The following is a 22,055-nucleotide window of genomic DNA, read 5'->3' as shown; positions in this document are numbered from 1 at the left end:
ACGCGTCGAGCGAACTGATCTCGTGTTGGGCTCACGGTACTGTCCACAAATTCAAGCCCCATTGAAAACAGTGTAAAATCAGCACTGTTCAGGGCTGACCCAATAACATGCACGCCAACATCCCTGATATTTCTGAAACACGAATGAATCTAATCACTAATCTTTCAATTTCTTTTCAATTTTTTTGTGGGTTAACCAATTACATTTTTTAATTATTCCCACAAAACAAATCACCCCCAAAAAGTGATTTTCCAAAGTCTTATTGCAGCCATTTTTCAAGTGGCAACCCTCAAATTTCTGGAGCACTTAGGACCATTTTTCAACCGTAGATTTTAACCATTCTGCTCTCATATGAAAGCTCAAAGACCCAGGGAGTTGATTCTGGCAACGATTTACACAATCTCACTATTTTAGGGTCCAAACAATCTCCTTTATCAAAAGATACTGCTAACGCTAATGCGCTGGCCATAAATTCTCACTCAAATTAGTGGTCTGCACCCCGGCCCCCAGTTGTCGATAGCACGCACACTCTGCTCTGGATCCACAGGGTGGTGGTGGCTCGGCCAGACACGTTTAACTCCGAGTGGCAAACTGCTTTTACTTGCTCCTTGCTTCGGTTGATGTTTTTCAATAATGTTTCCCTTAAAAAGTGCCACTGAACCAAATTTTATCGAAATGATCAGAATTACCCAGGATTTTTTTTATGTTGGGGGAGGGATTCGTGGGGTAGGTATAATTGTATCTGTCGCTGTTGTTCAATTTAAGTCATTTAATTTTTTTGTTTCTTTGTTTTGTCCTCAACTGAGCATGCGAGTAAGACAACTAAAAGATTTACACTGTTTGGGGGATATTGCAGCCTTTAGACTTAGGCCAAAAACAAATGGCAATGAGTAGAAAGGGAAAGTGATTTGATCCTCACCCCCCCCCCTGGATTTCGGAGCTGAGCGTATACTTTGACTACTATTTGGGGGTGTTTTAGGGGAAGGGCGAATGTAAGAAAATTGTGTGGCCAACCCCTATGAAAATGAAAGAGAAATGAACCTCTGGCCATAATCTTGAATTTCCAAACAAAAATGGGACCCCAATCGCTTCCTAAGAGTCTCCAGGTTTCGCTATTTCTGTTCGATGCGCACTAGTGTTTTCTATACTTGTAGCGCAATTTTCTATGCTTTCCTGGACAACTGGGGGCGCTGTTTCTGTGATGTGAGGCGAATTACCCTTCTTAAAATTTAATCCCTCCGAAACGGGGATTTCTCTGTTTATCTTAGCAGCGTGCGAGCGGTGACATTGAGTACACACTTGCCGCGCCTTGGTGATTTCAAGTCGTACGGTCAGCCGTGTTTGCCTGGTGACGTGCGTTTGCCCTCACGCTATGATGAGCACGTGATTGGCACGCGCTTCTCTCTGCGCCACATGCAATGCGCAGTGCGCAGGTTACATTGTGCGTGGTATGTACTCGTGCTTCAGACTATTAGTGCCGGCATGCTGGACATCGTAGCTCAGTGTCATTGGTAGAAGGCCCACGAGGTGCTGTTTAATGAATTGGTCTATTTTGGAGATGCATCAAGGTAGAAACTACACTAAAATTACATGAGAATTACAGAGCTGCGAAGTCGTCTGGTATTTAAATTCAAGAAAGTACAACCATAAAGGCCAGTTCATACTTTAGGCGAATGGGAAAGCGAAGCGAATTTGACGTCACGAGAAGTTTGCGACGAAATTTAGCTGGAGTTGAATTGAGTTGAGTTGTGTTCAACTTTTACGAATTTGCAGCGAAAATATTTGATCGGACGTCACAAATTCGCGTTCGTTTTCGCTTTCGCGCGGGGTATGAGCCGGCCTTCAGACTGATGAAAATTGCCGTGTATAATGGAAAGTTTAATAGTAGCCTACGGCTAAAAAGTCTCCGATTTCTGGTCAGCGCGCGTGTCGCAGTAGACAGTGCTCGTCGGCGAAGTAAAAAAGTTTTTATTTGGTATGTCCAAAAGCTGCCAAATTTAAACTTGCGACTGGAGTCCTGCCACTGCGTAATTTTAACGTGTTTCTGATGGGGAACAGTTGAGTAATATGTCAAGTAAAGGAGTCGCTCTAGTTCCCCATACATTAGTCGGGCACTCTTTTTCAGATGACGTCATTTCTGTATTCACTTACATCTGGGAACAGACAAGCGAGGTGGTCTTATGTCCTATGTATATGTAAAAGCTGAAAATACTTTAATATTAAAAAGTGCGGGAGTCAGTCTATTTTAGAGTCACCTGCGCATATATAGTTGATGGACATGGCGCGCGCGTTATACGTGCATCATTTCCGGAAAAAAAAGTGAGGGTAAAAAAAACCGCTTTGCCGCACCACTTTTGGAGCCAGCTAATGACTAGAGAACTAAGTTGTTTGGGCACAGTGCATGCGGGCAAGTCGAAATTACCAGGCCAACGTGCTTAGATTATTTTTGCAATTTTTTCTAACGTGAAAAAAGGTCAAAAGAACGCGTTGATGCTTCATCTCTTTGTCCAGAGTGCAAGATGATCAAATTGCGGAACGAGCAAAATAGAATGAAATGAAACTAGCTTGAAAAATAAATAAATAAATTGATAAAACGCAGATTAAATTATTTCGGTACAAAAGCACAGAATTTTGATATGAAAACAAACTTTAACTTCCAAAAAGCATAAAGGCCCACGAACGAGCAAAGCACAAAACAGCAGAAGTGCAAAACATCCTCTGTGAATTTTTTCTATTCTTGTGTTTTTGAGTTTCTTGATTACATTTTAATGTGGTTTGTACTTCGTCCTTCTATTTGTGATTTTTCCATTTTAAATCTAAATGATGCTTGCTATTATTATTTTCATTCCTGTGCGTAATTTGTATATAGCCAGACGTGAACACGGACCAGCTCAGTGCCTCACGTATAGAACTATTTATTTAGAAGACTGGTAGACCAAGGATGCTCAAACCGAGCAAAAAACGCGTATTGCACTAAAGTCATGCCGTCCAAACACTGCTGTGTTACTAATGGCAAGTCAAGGGCAGGTCTTCTGCAACCTGCGCACCTAGCTTAGTGGGGCTTCTGGTGGCATGCACGGGCAGAGATTTCCTGTTACATTTATTTCTGAAAGCCCAACACGGCCTTCATACCAGGTGAGATCGTGACGCCGGAAGGTGCGGAGTACGCGGTGGTGCGGGCTAAGTCAGTGACTTGAAAAGTGTGTGTGTGGGGGGGGGGAGGTGGTCAAAAAGTGGGAGAGAATTCCCCACCAACCCCCCCCCCCCTGACCATCCCCCGATCACTGCCCTTGACTGGTTGCTTGAGGCTCTTAGTTTAGGCTGTACTTAGGCAACACATCTCCAGCCCAAGCTTACTTTGAGACTAGGTTTTAATTATGTGCTTTAGGGCTCCCGTAAATGCTCCACCCTCTGCTTTTTGCCGCAACTAAAGGCTTTCAAGTTGTCACCAGTGAAACAGATGTCTCCCATTGTTCTACTAATGCAAACAATGGGCCAAAAAGCGCATTGCGTCTTTTCAGTCATTTTTTTGTATGGGCGGCAGAAACATAAACTTAAAAAGTAGATTAAAAGAATAGGTCTAACGGACCTTTAGACCAGCCGGGATGCTTGTTGTTCCATTCCTTGCCCAAGAGCAGTTCTACCTTTATCTCATATATTATTAATATTTAATACTCCTTTATTTTTCACTTTATGTAGCTAAAAATGTCGGCTATATTACTGTTATTAGTTTTAAGCCTTTGGCCGGCCATACATGTGCCCGTCAATCTCTGCATAGCTGCTCCACACAGGCCTATAATGCGCGCGCGGATGTGTCTGGATTTCGCTCAAATGTCGTTTAGGCCGCGGCTGAACCCAGAACTTAGGCCTAACCATGGAAAATAAGTCTTTTTGCAAGGATGACGTGGACCCCATCTTGGACTGAACAGAAGAGGTGAAATAAGAGCAGAATTTTACTCCTAAGCGGCGTGAAACGTCTTACATGAGATGTTGCAAGAAAAACTGTTCATCGTTTTGTCCAGGAAGAAATGTCGCAACTTCAATGCACAGCCCATGCCTGGTAACTAGGGCGTAACACCGCAGTCCACTACAGTCAATGACACGAAGTCGCCCCACATCTCCCTACTTGAATGGCCAAGGAAAGCAAGTCATTGGTAAGTTATGAAATTCTCAGTGTCTGTGTATTGCCATGGACACTTCAGCGTCTCACCACAAAGAAAGTGGGGCCGAAATGAGTAGAAAAAAGAAACATTTGTGAGTGTGATTTTCTCTCCGAAGTGCAAGAAGTTTCACATTAATAAAATATTCTTCCAGATTTTCTAGAAATCAAGCAATTCCTCTTGGTATGCAGTCCCTTTTCAGCTATAATACGGACTAAATTTTAGCTCAATGAAGTATCCATACCGGTGGTGTTTCGACTATAGGCCTATACGTAGGTTTAAAAAAGCAAAGATTTTTCCCTGTATGCAAGTCGCAAGACACACCTTGACAACACGTACCGAGCACAACCGAGGTGTTTGCAAGTTTTAAGGCACGCCCTCTTTTGAGGGATTGTGAAAGGGGATTTCCAAGGATGTTGGGCCGAAAAAGGACATTCTTTTTTGAAATGAGCTACGCCAGGCATTCCGCACGTGGCAAGGTTATAAACCGCGCATTCAACATTTCAATGAAAATAGCATGATAAATACCCCGCTGTATTGCAAGATTGTTTGGTCCAAAAACTCAAACAAGGAAACACAACTACCGGTAGTCATGTACAAAAGTACTTCATCATGGCTTTCACTTTTATTACTGAACCTTAAGGACTGTACAGATATTTACAGATATTTCTCATGGCCAACATAACTCTTACTCTGACAAATTTGTTCATGTGTCCTTTCTCTGCACTGCAAGGTTTAAACTTACATGTACCTGAAAACTGAATGAACTGTAAACTACATTTATAACATCTCTAAATTAGCTAGTAATTTCTGACTTCCTCTTTAAATATTGCAAAATTCTCTGAATATAATCACAGCATCTTCTACTCTGTTTTACTTTGATCTCTGAGGTGAACTTACCTTGGGATAAACGGCAGTGTTTATCCTAACTACTTTGACATTAAGAAGAACATGAACAATCCATTTCAGGGGAATACTTTTCATTCATAAAGTAATTAGCTACAAACAATCTTTGGCATGAAAGCACGGCAAGTTAAAATTAAATTTAACGTAAGAACATGAATGTGTATTTTAGAGCTAAGGTGACAGTTTGAATTCAGTACAACAGTAAACTAGATTGATTGTTTAAACAGAATTAAACAAGGCAAAAACAGAAGTTCCTTCAACCAGTTTTTTTTTCACTTCAAAAACGCATAACACCTCAGACAAAAGAAAAAACAAAACACAATTATATGTTTCGAAAATTGATGGACTAATGAATGACTTAGATGTTACACCAAATCTCTGTTTATATAGAGTGAAGTCACAGGAAAATCAATGAAACTTTGAGAAGTTTGGCTAAATGCATTAGGCTTTGCATTTCATTAGTGTCCTGCCTTTTTGACTCTGTACACGAGAACTCAAAAATACAGTTGCTTAAATATTAGTGCTTAAAATACATCTACCTTCACACATACATGTAGATGTACATATAACTGTGACCCACTCTGTAAAAGGTATATATTGTGTCGCAAAAATTTAAAATTAAACAAAACAAATACAGCCTTTGAACATTTTGAGTCCAGCACAGACTAAGGCATGGAATATTCAACTAAAATCTCCCTAGAAACTAATATTGATCCTTTTGGACATTTTTGTTAAAAAAACCTGAGGAGCTATTTCTGAGAAAAAACACCCCGAAAATTCCATCAGAAATTTCACTCTCAACTTTGAGCAGGGCCATTGCACAGAAAGGCATCGTGGGACAAATATCACCATTTCCCAGAGAGGGTCACAATTTTTTTGGTTTCAGTTTCCATTCTAAACACTTCACTAAAGTGCATCTACATTAAAAATCACTGCAAAACATCTTATTTCTTGGAATGTGTGCAATTTGGCATTGGAACAGCTCATAAAGCCTACATAGTCACAATTCTAAATGGCAAGCAAAATACACATGTACTCATACATAAATGATGTGCAAAGTCCCACAAAACATAATTTCAATAATCATTCCATACAATGTCTCATAAAAATTACCCATGCATTACTGATTGACAATTATGCTCCAGTGTCCTGAATTGCATTTTACACGTATTTCAAATTTTCCATCATTCTGAACACTGAATAACTTGTAAGTGTACAGCAGATTGGTGGCAGGCGAAGGCACACAGTAAGCCATGTATCAGTTTAAGGCAAAGAATTTCAAAAACGATTTGAAAACTATGCAAGTCCTTTAATTTCCTTGGTGTTAAAAGTGTGTAGAGGCAGAAAATATATTGTACTAAATCACTTTTTTAGAATAAAATACAAATGGTGGAATAGAAAATGGATAACATCATTTTTTTTCCCAAGTCGGTACCAGGGTTACAAATAAATTTATTATTGTGCTCATTTTTTCAAATTGGCAGCGCCACAGAGACCCCTCTGGACAATTTCTGGTGGAATTTTTACTTATACAAAATTTGAAGTAGCTAAAAAACATGGAAGTCCTTTTCTTGCTCTCTTTGTAGATATTTTGGATTTTCATAGAGGGGTTTAGGGCTGTGATTTTAGGCCAGTGCATGTACATTAAATAATCCCATACAAATTCAGCCAAAAGATGAGGTATCACAGGTTATTTCTGAAAATGTTGAATATACGACGCATCCAACAAAGCCAACCATTACTTTATCCCTACATTTAGATAAATTCTACTGGATAAGTAAAAAAATCTCCTTTCAGTATTTTTTGTTAAAACTACAGTCAAACAAAATTCAGCCATGAGTATGTACAGTTAAATAATTCAGCCAGGAATCAGTTCAACATTGATAAAATTTTAAATTCCAACTGGAAGCAGTGTCATTTTTATTTGATTGGGGAAATTTCCAAATTTGTGGCAGAACATTAAGCACTGCTGAAATAAGGAGCTTACTGCATTTGAATGTAACAACTAGCGCAAGGAATCTCTCAGCCTTTCTGTACGAGTAGTGAGAACAATAAATCACACAAGGTACTTTAAAAACCTTGCTTACATACAGCACCCATCAGAGGTTTTAATTGTGAACAAAAGTGGTGATGGTTTTAAATGTGTGCTATAACATACCCGCTGTTTTGAGGTTTTCCCTAATGATGGTTTCCATGACAATCTGAAAAACTACCTCTACGTTGGTGGTGTCAGTTGCCGTGGTAAAGTGGGGGTATATGTGCTTCTTAGGGTTGTGGTTGGCATCTTGAAAGCGTCTACGGAGGAAACGACAGGCTGTCTCAACATCATAATCGGGACCTGTGAGCATATTGTACAGTATGGCCAATTATAAAAAAAGTGTACAGAGTGACTTGTTGAAACCATGCTTCCTTAAATATCATATCACACAGAAACAGAGTGACTGCCAGCTTTTTTCATGAGCCAAGCCTGATCCTGTTACTACAACAATCGAAGTGACCCATGTGCTGTATTCTTTTTTTTTTTCAAACTCAATCACATACATACCTGGATATTCAGGAAAGTACAGCCTGAGTTGTCTTTCAGTGTGGAGGATCTTTTGTCGGAACAAGTCCACTTTGTTCAGGAAGAGGATGATGGTGGTGTTTCTGAAGAAACAGTTGTTGCAGACAGACTCAAACAAATGGAGGCTTTCCCTCAGCCGATTCTAAAATTAGTAATATTAATAGACCAAAGACGTTAGGAAGGTCACATCTCATAGGATATTTTGGAGAGCCAATCTGAAATTCCACTCCCAACAAAAGAGAACTTAGAGAATGCATAATGATCAAAATTTCAAAAATAACTTATTCGGAGCCTCAAGCCACCACTAAGTTTGAAAATCTAGTGTAAGACGATGACAGACTTAACATCTCCTTATGCACATGTAGAGCCAATCCAGATGCTATCAGAACTCGTCACTGCCAGTGTTTAGTTTTATTAAATTCTAAACAAAGTATCTTGTCCTAAAGCAAGATAATTATTGCAAGACAAGGTAAGACATTTTGTCATAATTAATTTGTGGCAATACCTTTATGAATTTAATTGTTTTCATTTTATTGCAGTTTTTATCTTATTTAATTCTTTTGGGTTAACGGAGGGTTTCTACAAAATGCACAGGCACAGTAGTCTGAAGAGACCTAAAGAGAAGAGGAAGAATGGCGTAAATAACCACTGAATGATAACAATTATAACTCCCCAAAACATGCCATCAGATATGGACTAAAACCCCAATGGACAAGTAGGTCTGGGCAGGATTTGAACCCAGATCACAGAGGCAGAGGGTAAAGACAATACCACTGCACCAACCTTACTCTCCCATTTGCCATTTCAATGACCTGCACCATTTTCAGTTCAGCAACAATTCAATACTGTGCACTGTCCTATTTGTTTATATCTGGAAAACATATGTTCATGACAGTCAAAACTTTAACTACATTGGTGAAGCTGGATGTTATAGTGCCCGAATGTATGTGGTCAACTCTCGTTATGACAAAGTTTCGGGGACCAGACAAATTACATGTACTTTGTTGCAACCAGGGCTTTGTTATAAAAGGAGTGAAAAAACAAAGAAAACAACAAAAATTCAAGAAATCGGGATTTGAAGTATTCACTCTTTATAACAGTATTTTTTTGTATATTGAGGGTCAACTGTACTTTAATCTTGTTCACTTACAACTTCAGGATCTTCAAATAGCGTCATGTCATAACCACTCAGTGCTGTAACATAGAGAAGAGCCTTAACATCATCAAAGCACTGGATCCATTTCCTCCTCTCTGACCTCTGACCTCCGACATCGTACATTCTGGGTGTCAAGATGTACAAGTCATTAATCATACACAGAAACTTGTACACTGGCATATGACTTACAGCCCAAACAAATAAACATTCTATAAACAGGCCAGGTCTCAATAGTTTATACTTAAACTACAGGTGGCCATAACTACAAGTGGCCGTAATTGAGTAGGAAAGTACACATATATGTACATGTACTCTCCTACATATATGTGCAAGTAATTTGTGGGTTTTTGCGAATCACCAAATTGAAAACGAACCACAGCTTTCACCTTAGTGTTGGAAAAAATCTAATATCTATTCATAATAATTTTTACTCCACAGGGCTCATGTAAAATCAGGATCAAAAAACATTTCTACACATGTAATGGTATGATAAAGAGACATTATTTCAAGGCAGAGAGTAAATCTACCACATTACTGGAACAAAAACAATCCTAAGAACAATTTTCAATTAAACTTTATTCAAATACAGTTTGACTATACAACAAAACAAAAGCCTGGCAACAAAACATTTTGTTGCAAAGATAAGCAGTCTACATTAATTCACTCAGTGCATTTGCTAGAAACCTTCCTGAGTCTTCCACTGTGTACATGTGCTTATATTTTTGGAGTCTCCTCTGAAAATAATCAAACAGCTCTAGAAGAGTTTGGGTTGAGTTCAGCAATTTCACAGATTACACTTTAGTTTACAGTTTCAGATGGTTTTTAGGGTTCTTTGGGGGTGAAACATGTAGGTCATTAAGTAGCTAATTACCTGAATATCACGCCTTTGATCTTGAAGTGTGTCTCAATCACACCAGTGGTTCTGACTCTTGCCCTCAAGACATCTACTGTGCTTGGTCTGTAGTACTCTGAGGTTATCCTCTCCATATTTTCAAAGTAACTAAAAGACCAGAAATGCATGATGTATGTACTTTTTGTGACTGTTTGTTCAAATCAGTCTATAGAACAAGAGATTTTTAATGAAATTAGGATCTGTAAGACCACATAAAAGTAAACGAAACAGCAGGGAGTCGTGCAGTTACATATGACAAAGTAGAGAAAAATTCTTTAAAAAATACATGTACTCAAATAGTGTTTTTAGTATTTTTTTAAGTACATTGAAAACTACACAATAAAAGTATAACTTGAAAATAATACGATGAATAATGTCACAGAGTTAAAAACACAAGAAACAAAATTTGTGCAGTTGTGATTCATGTTGAAAGGAAAAGCAAATAATACTTGAATTACAAAGTAGCACAGGCTGAAGAGAAGGAAGGTCACAGAAAATCTCTCCTCTCGGTGTTTCTTTGAGTTTTGGCTTTCTCAACTATAGTCTGTCTTTGACAGAATGTTTATTTGTTACCTATGTAGGCTGGAACGTCTGATCTAAAGGCTGTCATCATGCATAGGGTTGTAACACACAGCTCAACAGCTGCACAGCGTCTGGCACATTCCTTTTCATGTTAAGAACTATTTATATTCAGTGCTTGATGTCTTAATGAATCATTAGTTCAATTTGCTTTCTGTCTTTTTTCCCAAATAAAAAAATGGAAATGCCTCTCAGATTCATTCCTTATTGATTACTCCTGACCATGCCACACAATATCATGAAAGGGCCAGTTGCATTCAATAGTAAGTATAAGATTTACATCTAAACAAGGCATACACATAAAACAAATATACAGAACTTCACAGGAAAACAAACAGGAATGGAATATCAAGACAAAAAATGCTAGAAGTTTTCAAACCAAAATGTCTAGACTTTGAAAGTTACAGGAAGTGGATTTGGCCAACACTATTCAATTATTTTTGTGCACCTTGAAAACATACAGGTGTGGAATTTCTAGGAAATTACACTGTATAATACATGCACATACACAGTATATACATAATGGTGCATGAAACCTGGTCAAAGAAAGCGGAATCCATTCTTATCAACACTTACTTATTTGGGTTGATGAGATTGTATAATTTACACTGCATTTACATCATTTCCATTTTTTGTTCAAAGTGAGAGCTGCTTTCTTGGATGCACTAGTGTCATTATTAAAACTGTTTTCCTGCTTCAGTTTTCCAATTAATTTTCATTTTAAACAGACTGCTGCAAACTGTGGCAAGAGAACTGGCAGATGGAAAGTGGCTGACATTTTGATCTTGATAAAATCAATTTTAAAAAGGTACATGTATGAAATTGTGCGAACTCTACGCTGAGGATGGAAACAAAACTCACTATAATGCTGAGTCATTAAGCTCAAATTCATGACCTCTGGCTACGCATGCCCGGATGCCTGTGTCATTCCACAGGGCTCGCAGGGCTATGGCAATAGATGTACGCATCTTGACCTGTTCGTCAAAACACCGGTGGCATTGCAGGATAGTCTGGGCGTAGATCTGGAAACGAAGAACAAGTTTTTATTATTCTGTGTCATTATCCATAAGACATGCATGTCCACCTGTTTTTCTGTGAATCTATTTTAAAATAGAATATTAAACAAAAAAGAAAATGGAACTGTACACATGTAATACCTAATGTTTGTCATGGGAAGAATGTGGCAGTTTTCCATGCTTTTAATCATTGAGTTCAGAATTATGGCTCGGCTACGGTTGGTTGTAGTTTCATTTAATACTGCAAAATGCCAGTCTTTGAACATGTTATAGTCTTATAGTTACTGTATGCAAAAGATACATGTAACTTGACACTGTATGTATCAGTGATACATGTGCGTACCAGTACATGTACATGTACGCCACTCATTTCCATTAAATTATCTAACATACATGTGTAATAAAAAGTTCATGAACATTTATTTCTAGTAATATCAACATTTGTACATGTACTTCATTCATGTCATAAGGGGTTGCTTGTTACGTCCCCTGTGGAATAACACACATCCCAACTGAGTCGAAAACTTTTTCTATCATTTCAACATCAGAGCAAAAAACCTTCTTCTGCGGGTTGTTGAAGGGCTTAGGCTTCAGCAGCCTAATTCACAATTCAGTCTTTGGAGGCCAAAATTTGGGTAGCTCAGATTTATAGACTACATGTACATGTACATCACTGTCAACTGTACCTTGTTTCTTGGGTTGGCAAGGGGAATTCGTAGAAGACCCATACCATTCAGAACATACTTCATGGAGCTTAGAAGGTTGTCAAGAACTGCTGGCTGTCAGTGGAAAAAAATTGATTAATTTTTCCTTTCATGTATTTCAAGCAATGGCAAAATTATGCCAACTACAAAATCACATGAACTGAAGGGTAAATCTTTCTTGATGCCTTCTTTTGGCAGTGGTTTTCCAGCACACTCATTGCATCTACCAGCAAGAGATCAATGGAATGGCAATGAGTCCACACTGGACAAATTAAATTGCATTTTTGTTAGAGTTCTACATGACTACAAAAAATTTAACCATACACTACACAAAGAAAAAGTCAGTTAAACAGAAAACAACTTGGTGCTAACAAAGTGTAGATAAAGTTAATTAGTTGCTGCTTGTCTTTTTGATTCAACAGACTGCACAGAAGCAAGCAGGTGCATGATTAATGGCTGCCTCTGCAGAATAAACTGTGTGTACTTAGTCACTGTCAACAGGCAGTGAACAATAACCATTATTCTGTTCCTTGCAAGAGGTGGCAAACATAACCTGTACATGTTATTTTCGGCCCAGTCTTTTGTGTTCCTCAGCTTGAGTCCAACAAGGGACCAAACTTTCTGTACAGCCAGGCACGCATACATGTGTAATATTAGTTGAATGCACGCACCACATATAAAGTAGTCAATCATGATTCACTGATAATTTCAAATTGTAATGAATTAACAATTCTTTGAATTGTAATGAAAAAAAAAACATGTAGTGAATATAAAGTTCTCTGTAAAATGAACTGGTCAAGCAGAAATTTTGGAAGACGGATTAAGGCTAGAGAGAATCTATGCTATGCTTTCCATTTGCATGCAGCTTGCAATCTTTCCCCTTTTTTGACCTTCCTGTTGACAATTCCGTCTCTCTTTCTTTTGATGGGGAGGGTAGTGTGGTGCAGTGTTTCATGTATACATATACACTTGTTAATGAATGCGTACAGCAAACATACACATGAAGTGTTACAGTAACTTGGCACAACACTTCAAGAATTCCTTTAAAGCACACTTATAAAAGAGAAAGGAAATTTGTGATACACAATAAGTGTATACACAGTGTAGAAGTATTACACTACTTACATGTATATTGATCAGTGACAGAAGTTTATAATATGGAATTCATGTTCTGTAACTACATGTAAGTGTATTTTGAGGGTTAACTAACTTCAACCTGTGATCTCTCTTTTCATTGATTCTTGTTCTTGTGAGTCATTATGAGTAAGATCTGCAGTTATTTGTGCTGATCACCCAAGCACACTTCACAGCCAATGTGCAACAAAAGAACATTTTCAAGGATACTTCTTTCTCTATTTACTTCAGTACCTTGTTTTGCAAAGATTGTGACATTAAGTGAATTTCCAATAACTATGGCATAAAAACTAAGCGGTTTTTGCCACAAAATACAAGTGCATTTGCATGTAACCAGAGACATATAGACTTTAGAAAAAACTTATCAGAGCAATAACCACATGCTGCACTTCAGTGTAGGCGAGCGTAGGTTGCCATAATAAAAAGAATAAATATTCCATGTACATGTGGGAATAATACATAATCACATCTAATGGTCTACGTCAGCATCATGAGCACTGGTTCATAATTCATGACTGTCAGTAGAAAGTTTTTGGTTGCCAGGGTGCGTGATTAAAAAACAACTTATGGGTATACACATCTTGAAATTTGAAATCGTCACTTTTTAAAAGTAACTTCAGCAAGTTGACAACTTTTCAGTTGTCTGTATTTTTTGGGGGGACAGTTTTACATACAGAACTCGTGAACATAACTCGTGAACAAAAAAGCAACCACACAGTCATTACTTTCATGTGTTTACTGACAAAATTCCAGAAGCCTTGGCAAGACTAATCAATTAAACCCAAAGCTTTCCTCTAAGCTCTGAAACACATCAAGTGGCAATTATATCAGACTAAACCCACTGGCCAATGCTTTCAGCCTCTCACATCGATTCCCACTGGCAGTGAAAGGCTTGTTTACATGCCAGTGGGGCTTTAGATTGGATTGGGTGTCCCAAGAGATGGCCTGTGGACAAAGGACCTCTTTGTCCTGGCATCAAGTCTTACTTTGAATAATTTACATTCAAAGGTTTCAGATGCTATCCGTGTTCATTGATATACAGCATGAATGTGCAACCTACATACATGTTCCAGTAGTTCCTGTTTCTTTGTAGTTGAAACAAGAATGTAAAGTCAATGGGGGACCTCTTCATGAAACAATTCTCAGTTACCTTGAACCTTTTGCCAGTCCAGTCAAATAAAATTGTCGCATACGTTTATGGTCATTTATTAAGGCACAGGGAAGTGGCCATAGGACTTTACAAAAGAACAAAAGAACTGCTACCATATTAGTTTGTAATTCTGCAAAGAACTGGAAAGCGTGTGTTTTAGTAAAAGTATGGGACATATCTCTCATTATTGTACATGTAAGACTGGAAATGTGTAAAACACTGGATTCACAAAAAATAAGGAATGAGAAAATGATAAAGTTCAAACTTTTCACTATACATTCAAAGGACAGATTTACATTGGTTTCAAAAATTTATGTCCACCAGTCTACCACAGAATGTTCTAATTTCCACAAAGTTAATTATGAATTGTACAAAATGAATTTGCAAGATGAAAACTCCTTTCGACACAACAAGAAACAGAATGAAGTGACTGATGAATGTAATCAACAGCAGTGGTGTATCAGGAAGGGGGGGACTTGCCCCCTGCCCCAGTGTATTTATTTATTAAATATTAGCACCAAACCCTAAGAAAAGAACACCCGCAAATAAAAGCAAGGATGTTGGGATGTGCTTAAGCTTTTTACTTTTTCCTCCCGAACATCATGTTGACTCAGCCCGAAGCCACATTCACTTTTGAATTTGCCCCCACCCTGAAACCAAAAGCTGGATATGCCACTGATCACCAGTACCATCAAACAAGTGAGATGTACATGTATACTTTTAGTTTTAAAGAATCCAGTCCTGTGTGTTACAAAAACAAAGTGTAAATCATGTTTCTATCATGTCATGATATTGTAAAAAAAAAGGTAAATTTGATGCCCATGAACGGTTCAATAGTTAGTGGCCCACAGTTAGCATTGTCACATCCGATAGTGAGTGAAAATGTGGGTCCATGGAACATGTAACACAAATTTGTGTTATTTGTGGGATGGGTCAGAATAAACAAACTATTGATTTGTGTGCCCAGTTTCAAACCAAAGAATATGTCTGTGTTTGTCAGGTTACAAAATTTGATCAATTAGCACAAATCAGTAAGAAGCAAGCAGATGCGAATTGGGGACATCCTGTTTGCTTTCCAAAAACGCTGTCAACAGAGACCACACAAATGTACTATGTACAGTATGAAACTTTGTACATGTAAGCTGCTCACAAACATGCATGGTCTAGTCATTTGCCTCATTCCCTTCTCAATCCTTGCTCTTTGAGATATTAAAGTTTTGCTTGGAAACTTGTGCAACCCTGCTTCATCACACACAGTGTATGTATTTGTGTGGCAGTATCAGAGCACTGTACATGTATATGTATAAAACCTCATGTTAGGCTCTGGCACCTTAAAAAACTTCAGTAGTTCCCTCAGTAATGAAAATTGCATTTACAAGTCCATATAAACTAGTATTTATTAAAGTTTATTTCATTCAATAGGCCTTGAATTTGTGAGCCGGTTTAGTTCACGAGCACACAAACCATAGGATAATGTATGTACATGTACCTGATCTATGTAAGGCCTTATAGGTACTTGTAAATCTCTCCATGTACAACTTATTTAGCAGGTACATGGACATTTCAAAATAGCAAAGTAATTGGAGGGTGAGCAAGAGAGGACAACTTCTGGAGCTTACCTTGAAGCTCATGAGTTCATGATTAGTAAAGCCATCACTGTGAATGATCTTCATCTGTTTCACTAATGTACTCTTGCCACTCTCTCCAGCACCTTGACAAAGGAAAACAGAAATCAAGTGTTCACTTTATTGCACATGACTGGCTAATCATTTCAGGCAGTTGTTAAATCCCACACTTGTATCCGAGTCACAAAACATCAAGTCCAAGTCCGACTCACATCTCTTAAGTCTGAGTCCCGAGTCATCAAATTCAAGTCCGAGTCCAAGTCACAAAGGTTGAGTCCATGACCGAGTCACAAGTCACCTTTATTATTGTATTAGAAACACACTTTGAGGTTCTGCAAATGCTTCAGTTGCAGAAATAAAACATTTTTTCCTCTAATTTTTCTCCTGCAGAATTTGCTTTCTGTGTTTAATCTTCCATATTTCTTGTAAAATTGATAGGGCTGTGCCAAATATCCGAATAACTGAATATTTGATCAATTGTTGAATATTTGAATATTATTTTTTGAATTTGAATATTTAAATGCTAAATTCATGAAAAGAAAAGGAAAATTTTCTTTTGTTTTAAATGATAAAAATTGCACTATGGAGGGTTGTTTCAAGCAGACTCAAATGAAGAGCGTCAGAAATCTTACAACGATTTAAAAAGTAAATTATTCATTAAACAATTTAAAAGGAATAGAAATTTCCAACAGGGCAAGAAGTCATGTTCATCTCTTTTATCTTGCTAAATTGTGGGTGGAGATACTCCTAGATGTGAGAAGCTATTATTATGATCATAACGTACAATCGTGTGTGTTATTGCAACTGATTTTGTACATAGCTTGTTCACCAACAATCTGCCGGTCAGTGCGACTGAATATTTGGATATTTGATCAAATGGAAGGTCAAATATTCGAATAGTGAATTAATTTGAATTGACTCAGCCCTAAAAATTGATAAACCCAAACTTGACTACTTTTGGAACAGATGCCATGACCGTGCTTCGTGCTTCCACATACACACAGACCACACTGACGTCAGATCGTCAGACCCATACCCGGCTCCAACTGAAACTCTTTGAACAGCAATACATGTACGTTTTGACACATTGATGTCCCTTATAAATGCAACATGTATATTGGTAACCGTGTCACCCGCTGTTTTGCTCAGGAAAAAAAAGAGTCACAAGTGCCGAGTTCTGTCGAGTCACAAGTCAAGAAGGTCGAGTCTGAGTATTTGTCAGTGACCCGAGTTGGAGTCACTAAAAATGTGACTCGAGACTGAGCCACGAGTCATACAAGCCTGTTTATTACACTCTCAAAGATACTGGTGGGGGAGTTCAAATTTGTAACCAGTGAAGCTTTACATGTCTTTTTTATTTTTCAGCTCAAAATGATTACAATTTTTTTGGAAAGTATCAACAACTCCATTCAATATAGACAAAAAGTGAAATGTGTGTTTTTGAGCATGTTTTACACTTTAAGTGTAAAATTACTTTGAACACTTACATGTACTTAATTTTCGCAATTTTTGACAATATTTGAAGGGACTTTAACTGTATAATTCAACATGCTCTGCATTAAATAGTTTCATGTGATTGGTGGATCTGTGCCATTGCTTGATTGCACTGTGCCATTGGATGATCCTGTATGAAATCCATTGATCCCGCTGCCATCAGATAATCACCTTTTCTTAATTGTGTGAAAAGGCGAGGTAAAGTCAGAGATTTTGTAGGGGATTGTCCATCGACACCTAGTATGGTCAAGTGATCTTGCAGATCCATTAATCGTGCCCAGTGTCTGAACTTACATCAACATCACCTAACTCACCTAACAAGAGGATCTTGACAATGTGTTCCTCTTCCTTGGACATTTGTATCAGTTGCCTGTCAATAGCCTCACTGTGCAGCCGAGCCCTCTTCTCCTCCTGATCCACCCCTATGCATGCTCCCATCTTAAATGTAGGTATCTTTTGAGGTGGGGCCCCACCTCAAAGGCTGATTAAATACACTGAACTCCTCAGTGAGATACTAAGAAAGCTGAAACTTGAAGAATGTGAAAACAAGATACATGTATAAATTTATTATTCCAAAACATGATGTCCTGAATTCTCAAATTTCAGTCTAATTTCCAACACAGTGTGATTTTCCACACACCCTGAAAATTTGGGATAACTTTTTCAGGGTACAAGATCATTGTAAATGTACCTCTCCAGTACACACATACATTAGGGATCCCGGTGAGAACTACCCTGGTAACTGCATAATCAGCTTGCTGTATTAGACTCAACCATAGCACGTAACCAACATACTGTCGAAAGTAATTTAATTAAACTCAGACACAACTTCAGTTTTACGAATGGCTTGAATTCAGTTCCTAACAAGATGCTGTAATGTCCCAACCATGCCAACTGCATCATCAATATAGCCTAGTTGGGATGATCTCAGTGCTCAGGGCTTAAACCCAGCTGTGTGCAAATTTCAATGAAAATTTTCCTGACCTTCTTCAGCTTGTTATGAATTTCAACCAACAGAAAAAAAGTTAATAGTTGTCACTTGTTAAAACAACTTACTGGATACTTACCCCCAGAATAGTGGGGGCCGACATCTGACCCGCTCCCAAGAACGTTTGTGGGAGGGGGCAGATGTCGGACCCCACAGTTCTGGGGGTACTGGATGCTATGTGTACATGTATTATGGGCATTGCTAATGGCACACATTCAGGCACACTTTAATTCAAAGTAGCAAAGCTGGGCCAGCCCAATGGCAAGACTTCAGTAGGATCATCTGATAATATTCTTTGAACTGTTACAGTTAGGCATAACATTAACCACTTTACCAGTATCATTAGAATAAGTGTGCAAACATAACAAATGAAAAAATGAAATCTTCATTTGTAAATTTATTACCATGATTACAAACCTCATAAAGTGTTTTTATCCTGTAAAATGTTCCACCTTCAAATAAAGAACAAGCTATAGAATGAAACTGCATATGATACTATTAAATGTAGAGCCCATCCGTAGCCTAGGCCCTACATGAACAAGATGGTGAAGGTTAGCCCCATTAGTGTGGCACGGACTCTCACTGCCGATCCAAGGATGGATCGGGAGGAAAGTCCGTGCCACACTAGTGGGGCTAGGTGAAGGTAGGCGTGTTACAGTATAGTCAGCTTACCGTTCTTGTCAACTTGCCCTGAAGAAAAAACCAAGAAAACTCAACACGATTTATTATCAAGTAGGCCTAAATGTAAAACTTCCACCTCTAGACAGCAGCGTGATTCCATGCGCGAGAAGATTTTTGTAGTCCATAATTTCTGCCATAGAGGCCTGAAACGTACGCGTAGACGGCGGCAACGTGAAGAGCAAAATCCATTCAGACGACCGACGCGATCTTTGCTTGTCGATCGCTCACTACAGAGGCCTATGGGCCTAGGCCAACAAACAAGACATACTCTACGTGCAGCCCCTTTGCTTTTCAGTACATGTCCTCTCAGTGTCACTGGTGTAGCTGCTTCACGAACAAGAAGGTAATATACCGGCAGTGCAGTTGCAGTTTTTGGTGATTTCAATGAAGAGGTAGGCCTACATGTATGTTGTCTTGGCTGATAAAAACATCTACCATGGGAGGAGCGGTACAAAGTATGGATTGATCATACCAGTGCAAGGCAACCAGCTCTGCTTGTCAATAGTGTCGCGACCAATGTTATCTTTGTCAACATGTGGCTGGTCGTTGAACTTTATAATACTGGAACCCGGACTCACTTAATTTAAGCCATCTATCGATCTATCGTGAACAATGATGGGGTTTCAGTCTGGTACTCCCAGTGTTTGACAGCTTGACACAAGTAAAGTTTAATAGCGCCCTCTCTGGCTGTAATGATCATTAGTAAATATCCGAAATTCCTTTCAAATTTCTTGTCATTTCTGAGAATATTGTTTATATAATCTTAATAGCCGTATATGCCCCCCCCCTTTCCGGGGTGAGAAAAATTGAGACGGTAGCATTTTTCAAACTTCTAAACAACCCATAAACACTCAAAAAGGAGAAAAAATTTTCTAAAAAATAAATAAATATGCCGTTTGTGCAGGAGGAGTGCAATACATACTATCGCAGATGTACGTACATGTACATCTGTACCATGAACATCGCCCTCCCGTGACATTATATCATGATATCAACTCCCCTCCCCCGCCCGGTTTCCCACAAAATCCCCACGTCACTGTTTAGTGGTGTTGCACCATGTCGAAGTCTGAACCTTGAACTGCGTTAACTGTCAAAATTATGGCTGTGCAGGAGGAGACCACGTGTCTGTCGAAAGGGTTTGGAGGCTTTCACTCTGTACACACCAAAAAGAAATGTTGAAACACTTCTTTACAGCCGAGCCATTTATTTGGAAACTCTCTTTCCCTGTACATCCTGCATCAGAGTGTCTTCCAACGTGGAGAGTCTCATCCGCACCTCCTGTCTCAAAAACACATCGGGTTGATATATCAGAGTTCAGATCGATAGCCAGCACTGGGTTGCACTCATTAACGTCCCAAGGGACAGCGCAGTGGTAGGGGGTCTCCTGCAGCTCTTTCCCCGGTGGAAAAACAATGCTGATACCCTGGAGCTATTAAAAAAAAAAGATTCATGACGGGGTTGTCCACGGATGCGTACAGGCTGTACTCCGTCCTTGGCGTGCAAAAGATGCCCAAAGTACGTCATCTCGAGTCCTGCCTTTTTATTTGAAAATCATGAACTGGTTTTGGTGCGGATCCTCGTAAAAACCTTTGTGTTTCACCATTCCAACCTCAAAAAGATGCGCTACATGCAAATTTGAGAACGGGATTTCGACAGAAGGCCATTTTTCCCCCAAAGTATCCGACAACCGAACTTCTCTTTCTTTCTCGATACCATCATCAGTACTAGTGGAGCTACCCCAGTATAATTATGACATCCCACCATGATGTGTGCATACACGATGATGGTTCATCGGCGACAAGAACTTCGACCTTGCTCAATAACGATCTGTCTGGAGCTGGATGCTGTTGATTCTTGGGAAGGGAGACGACAAGACTTCCTAGACACACGATGATCACCTCTCTGTGACGGTCACATTCTTGATGAAGTTTGTTAACGAGATAAAGTAATCTATTACGGCAATATTTAGTGTCGCACATGCATCGTAATGAAGCTGTATGTGTGTCGGAAATTGACTCAAAAGGCATTTATAGACACATCATGTCAAGCTCTTGCAAGTCGTCCGCTTCCTTAGAAAACTGTTATCCCTGACAGCCGTCGACAAGCACTTCGTTTTCGGTCCTCATTTCAGTGCCCCCCCCCAAGTTTCAAGAGTCTGGAGTTTTCAGCCAGTCACTAAAGAAGTACGAAATAAGCTACCTCCCAATGTTAATTGGGTAGCTTATAGAGATTTTTAAAGTTGTAAATAGCCGACAAAATAGCGTCGTATCGTGCCGTCGCCTCCTTTCTCGTGACTTTTATGCTTAATGTGTTGCGTCGTGCCCTCATGACGTCGCGAAGTGCCGTCGCATCGTGCCAGCACGTCTTGCTGTCGTATTGCAACGAGAGCACGAGGCGACGTCACAGGCGACGTCAGCAAGACGAGACGGCTGCAATGCGACGGCTGAAGAGCACAACGCCACGACGAGTAAACGGCACGATGCATTAAACACAGCATAAAGGTGATGAGAAAGGAGGCAACGCCACGACGCGATACGTCATGACACGACGGAGCCGTCGTAGCGTCGCGTCGTGGCATTGCGTCGGGGCAACGGCACGACGTGACACAATTTTGTCGTCCATAGAACACCATATTATTTTGGTTGAACCTATCCGCATGAGGCATGAAAATATGCCGGCAGTATTCGACTGTTGCCGACGTTGGCGGAACTGGGCTAGGCCTACGTCCTTAAAAAGTCGATTTTCGCAATTAAAAGTGCTGACCGTCCAAATTCCGTCTTGCAGTGTGGCAGTTTTGAGGGCTACGGCCTTGTACGTTTTACGGATATTTCCAATTTGATCGCCTCTTGGAGAACACTGACTTTTCATAGTTCCCAAAGTGTGCATTCTGCAAGGGAGTTCTTTTAAAATCGTCAGACCCAATGCTTTACGTGGAGACAAGGAAAACCACCTATGATAGGACAGATGGAGTTGTGCCTCCTAGAGCTGACAGGATGAATGCATCGTT

The 22,055-nt window shown here is 39.3% G+C and overlaps 2 protein-coding genes across 3 annotated transcripts in view; one reads left to right on the top strand and one right to left on the bottom strand.

The window, feature by feature from the left end:
• Positions 1-3,817: 3,817 nt before the first annotated feature.
• Positions 3,818-22,055, top strand: part of LOC110985589 (leukocyte receptor cluster member 8-like) — a 115,088-nt gene continuing 96,850 nt past the window's right edge. Inside the window, exon 1 of the mRNA XM_087138582.1 lies at positions 3,818-4,154. The gene's annotated coding sequence lies outside the window, so the exon portion shown is untranslated. The remainder of the gene's footprint in view (positions 4,155-22,055) is intronic.
• LOC110985594 (guanine nucleotide-binding protein G(o) subunit alpha-like) lies at positions 4,751-19,679 on the bottom strand. 2 transcript variants are annotated; one of them, XM_022246725.2, is made up of 9 exons: positions 19,040-19,679; positions 17,694-17,902; positions 15,880-15,971; positions 11,959-12,051; positions 11,118-11,278; positions 9,657-9,785; positions 8,780-8,909; positions 7,612-7,771; positions 4,751-7,404 (listed from the first exon to the last, which is right to left on the bottom strand). In XM_022246725.2, exons 2-9 carry the CDS (start codon positions 17,815-17,817, stop codon positions 7,214-7,216), a joined length of 1,080 nt encoding a protein of 359 aa, XP_022102417.1. In that variant the 5' UTR covers positions 17,818-17,902; positions 19,040-19,679; the 3' UTR covers positions 4,751-7,213. The 2 variants fall into 2 exon arrangements, with proteins under 2 accessions (XP_022102417.1, XP_022102416.1); XM_022246724.2 differs by having other exon boundaries at positions 17,694-17,908; positions 19,040-19,678.

This window comes from Acanthaster planci, linkage group LG07, assembly GCF_054643075.1.
Source record: "Acanthaster planci isolate LZ-2023a linkage group LG07, COTS_SCS, whole genome shotgun sequence".
Classification (NCBI taxonomy): Eukaryota; Metazoa; Echinodermata; class Asteroidea; order Valvatida; family Acanthasteridae; genus Acanthaster; species Acanthaster planci.
Note: the sequence above shows the minus strand (reverse complement) of the source record. Positions and strands in the feature narration are given on the sequence as shown.

Bases quoted from the DNA above. Each gene is read 5' to 3' on its own strand.
- LOC110985594 (XM_022246725.2), bottom strand. From the start codon at position 17,817: ATGGGAGCATGCATAGGGGTGGATCAGGAGGAGAAGAGGGCTCGGCTG. The intron at 12,052-15,879 runs GTAAGCTCCAGA...TTCCACTGACAG, and splicing joins ATGAACTCATGAGCTTCAAG to CCAGCAGTTCTTGACAACCT. The intron at 7,772-8,779 runs GTAAGTGAACAA...TACTAATTTTAG, and splicing joins TATTTGAAGATCCTGAAGTT to AATCGGCTGAGGGAAAGCCT.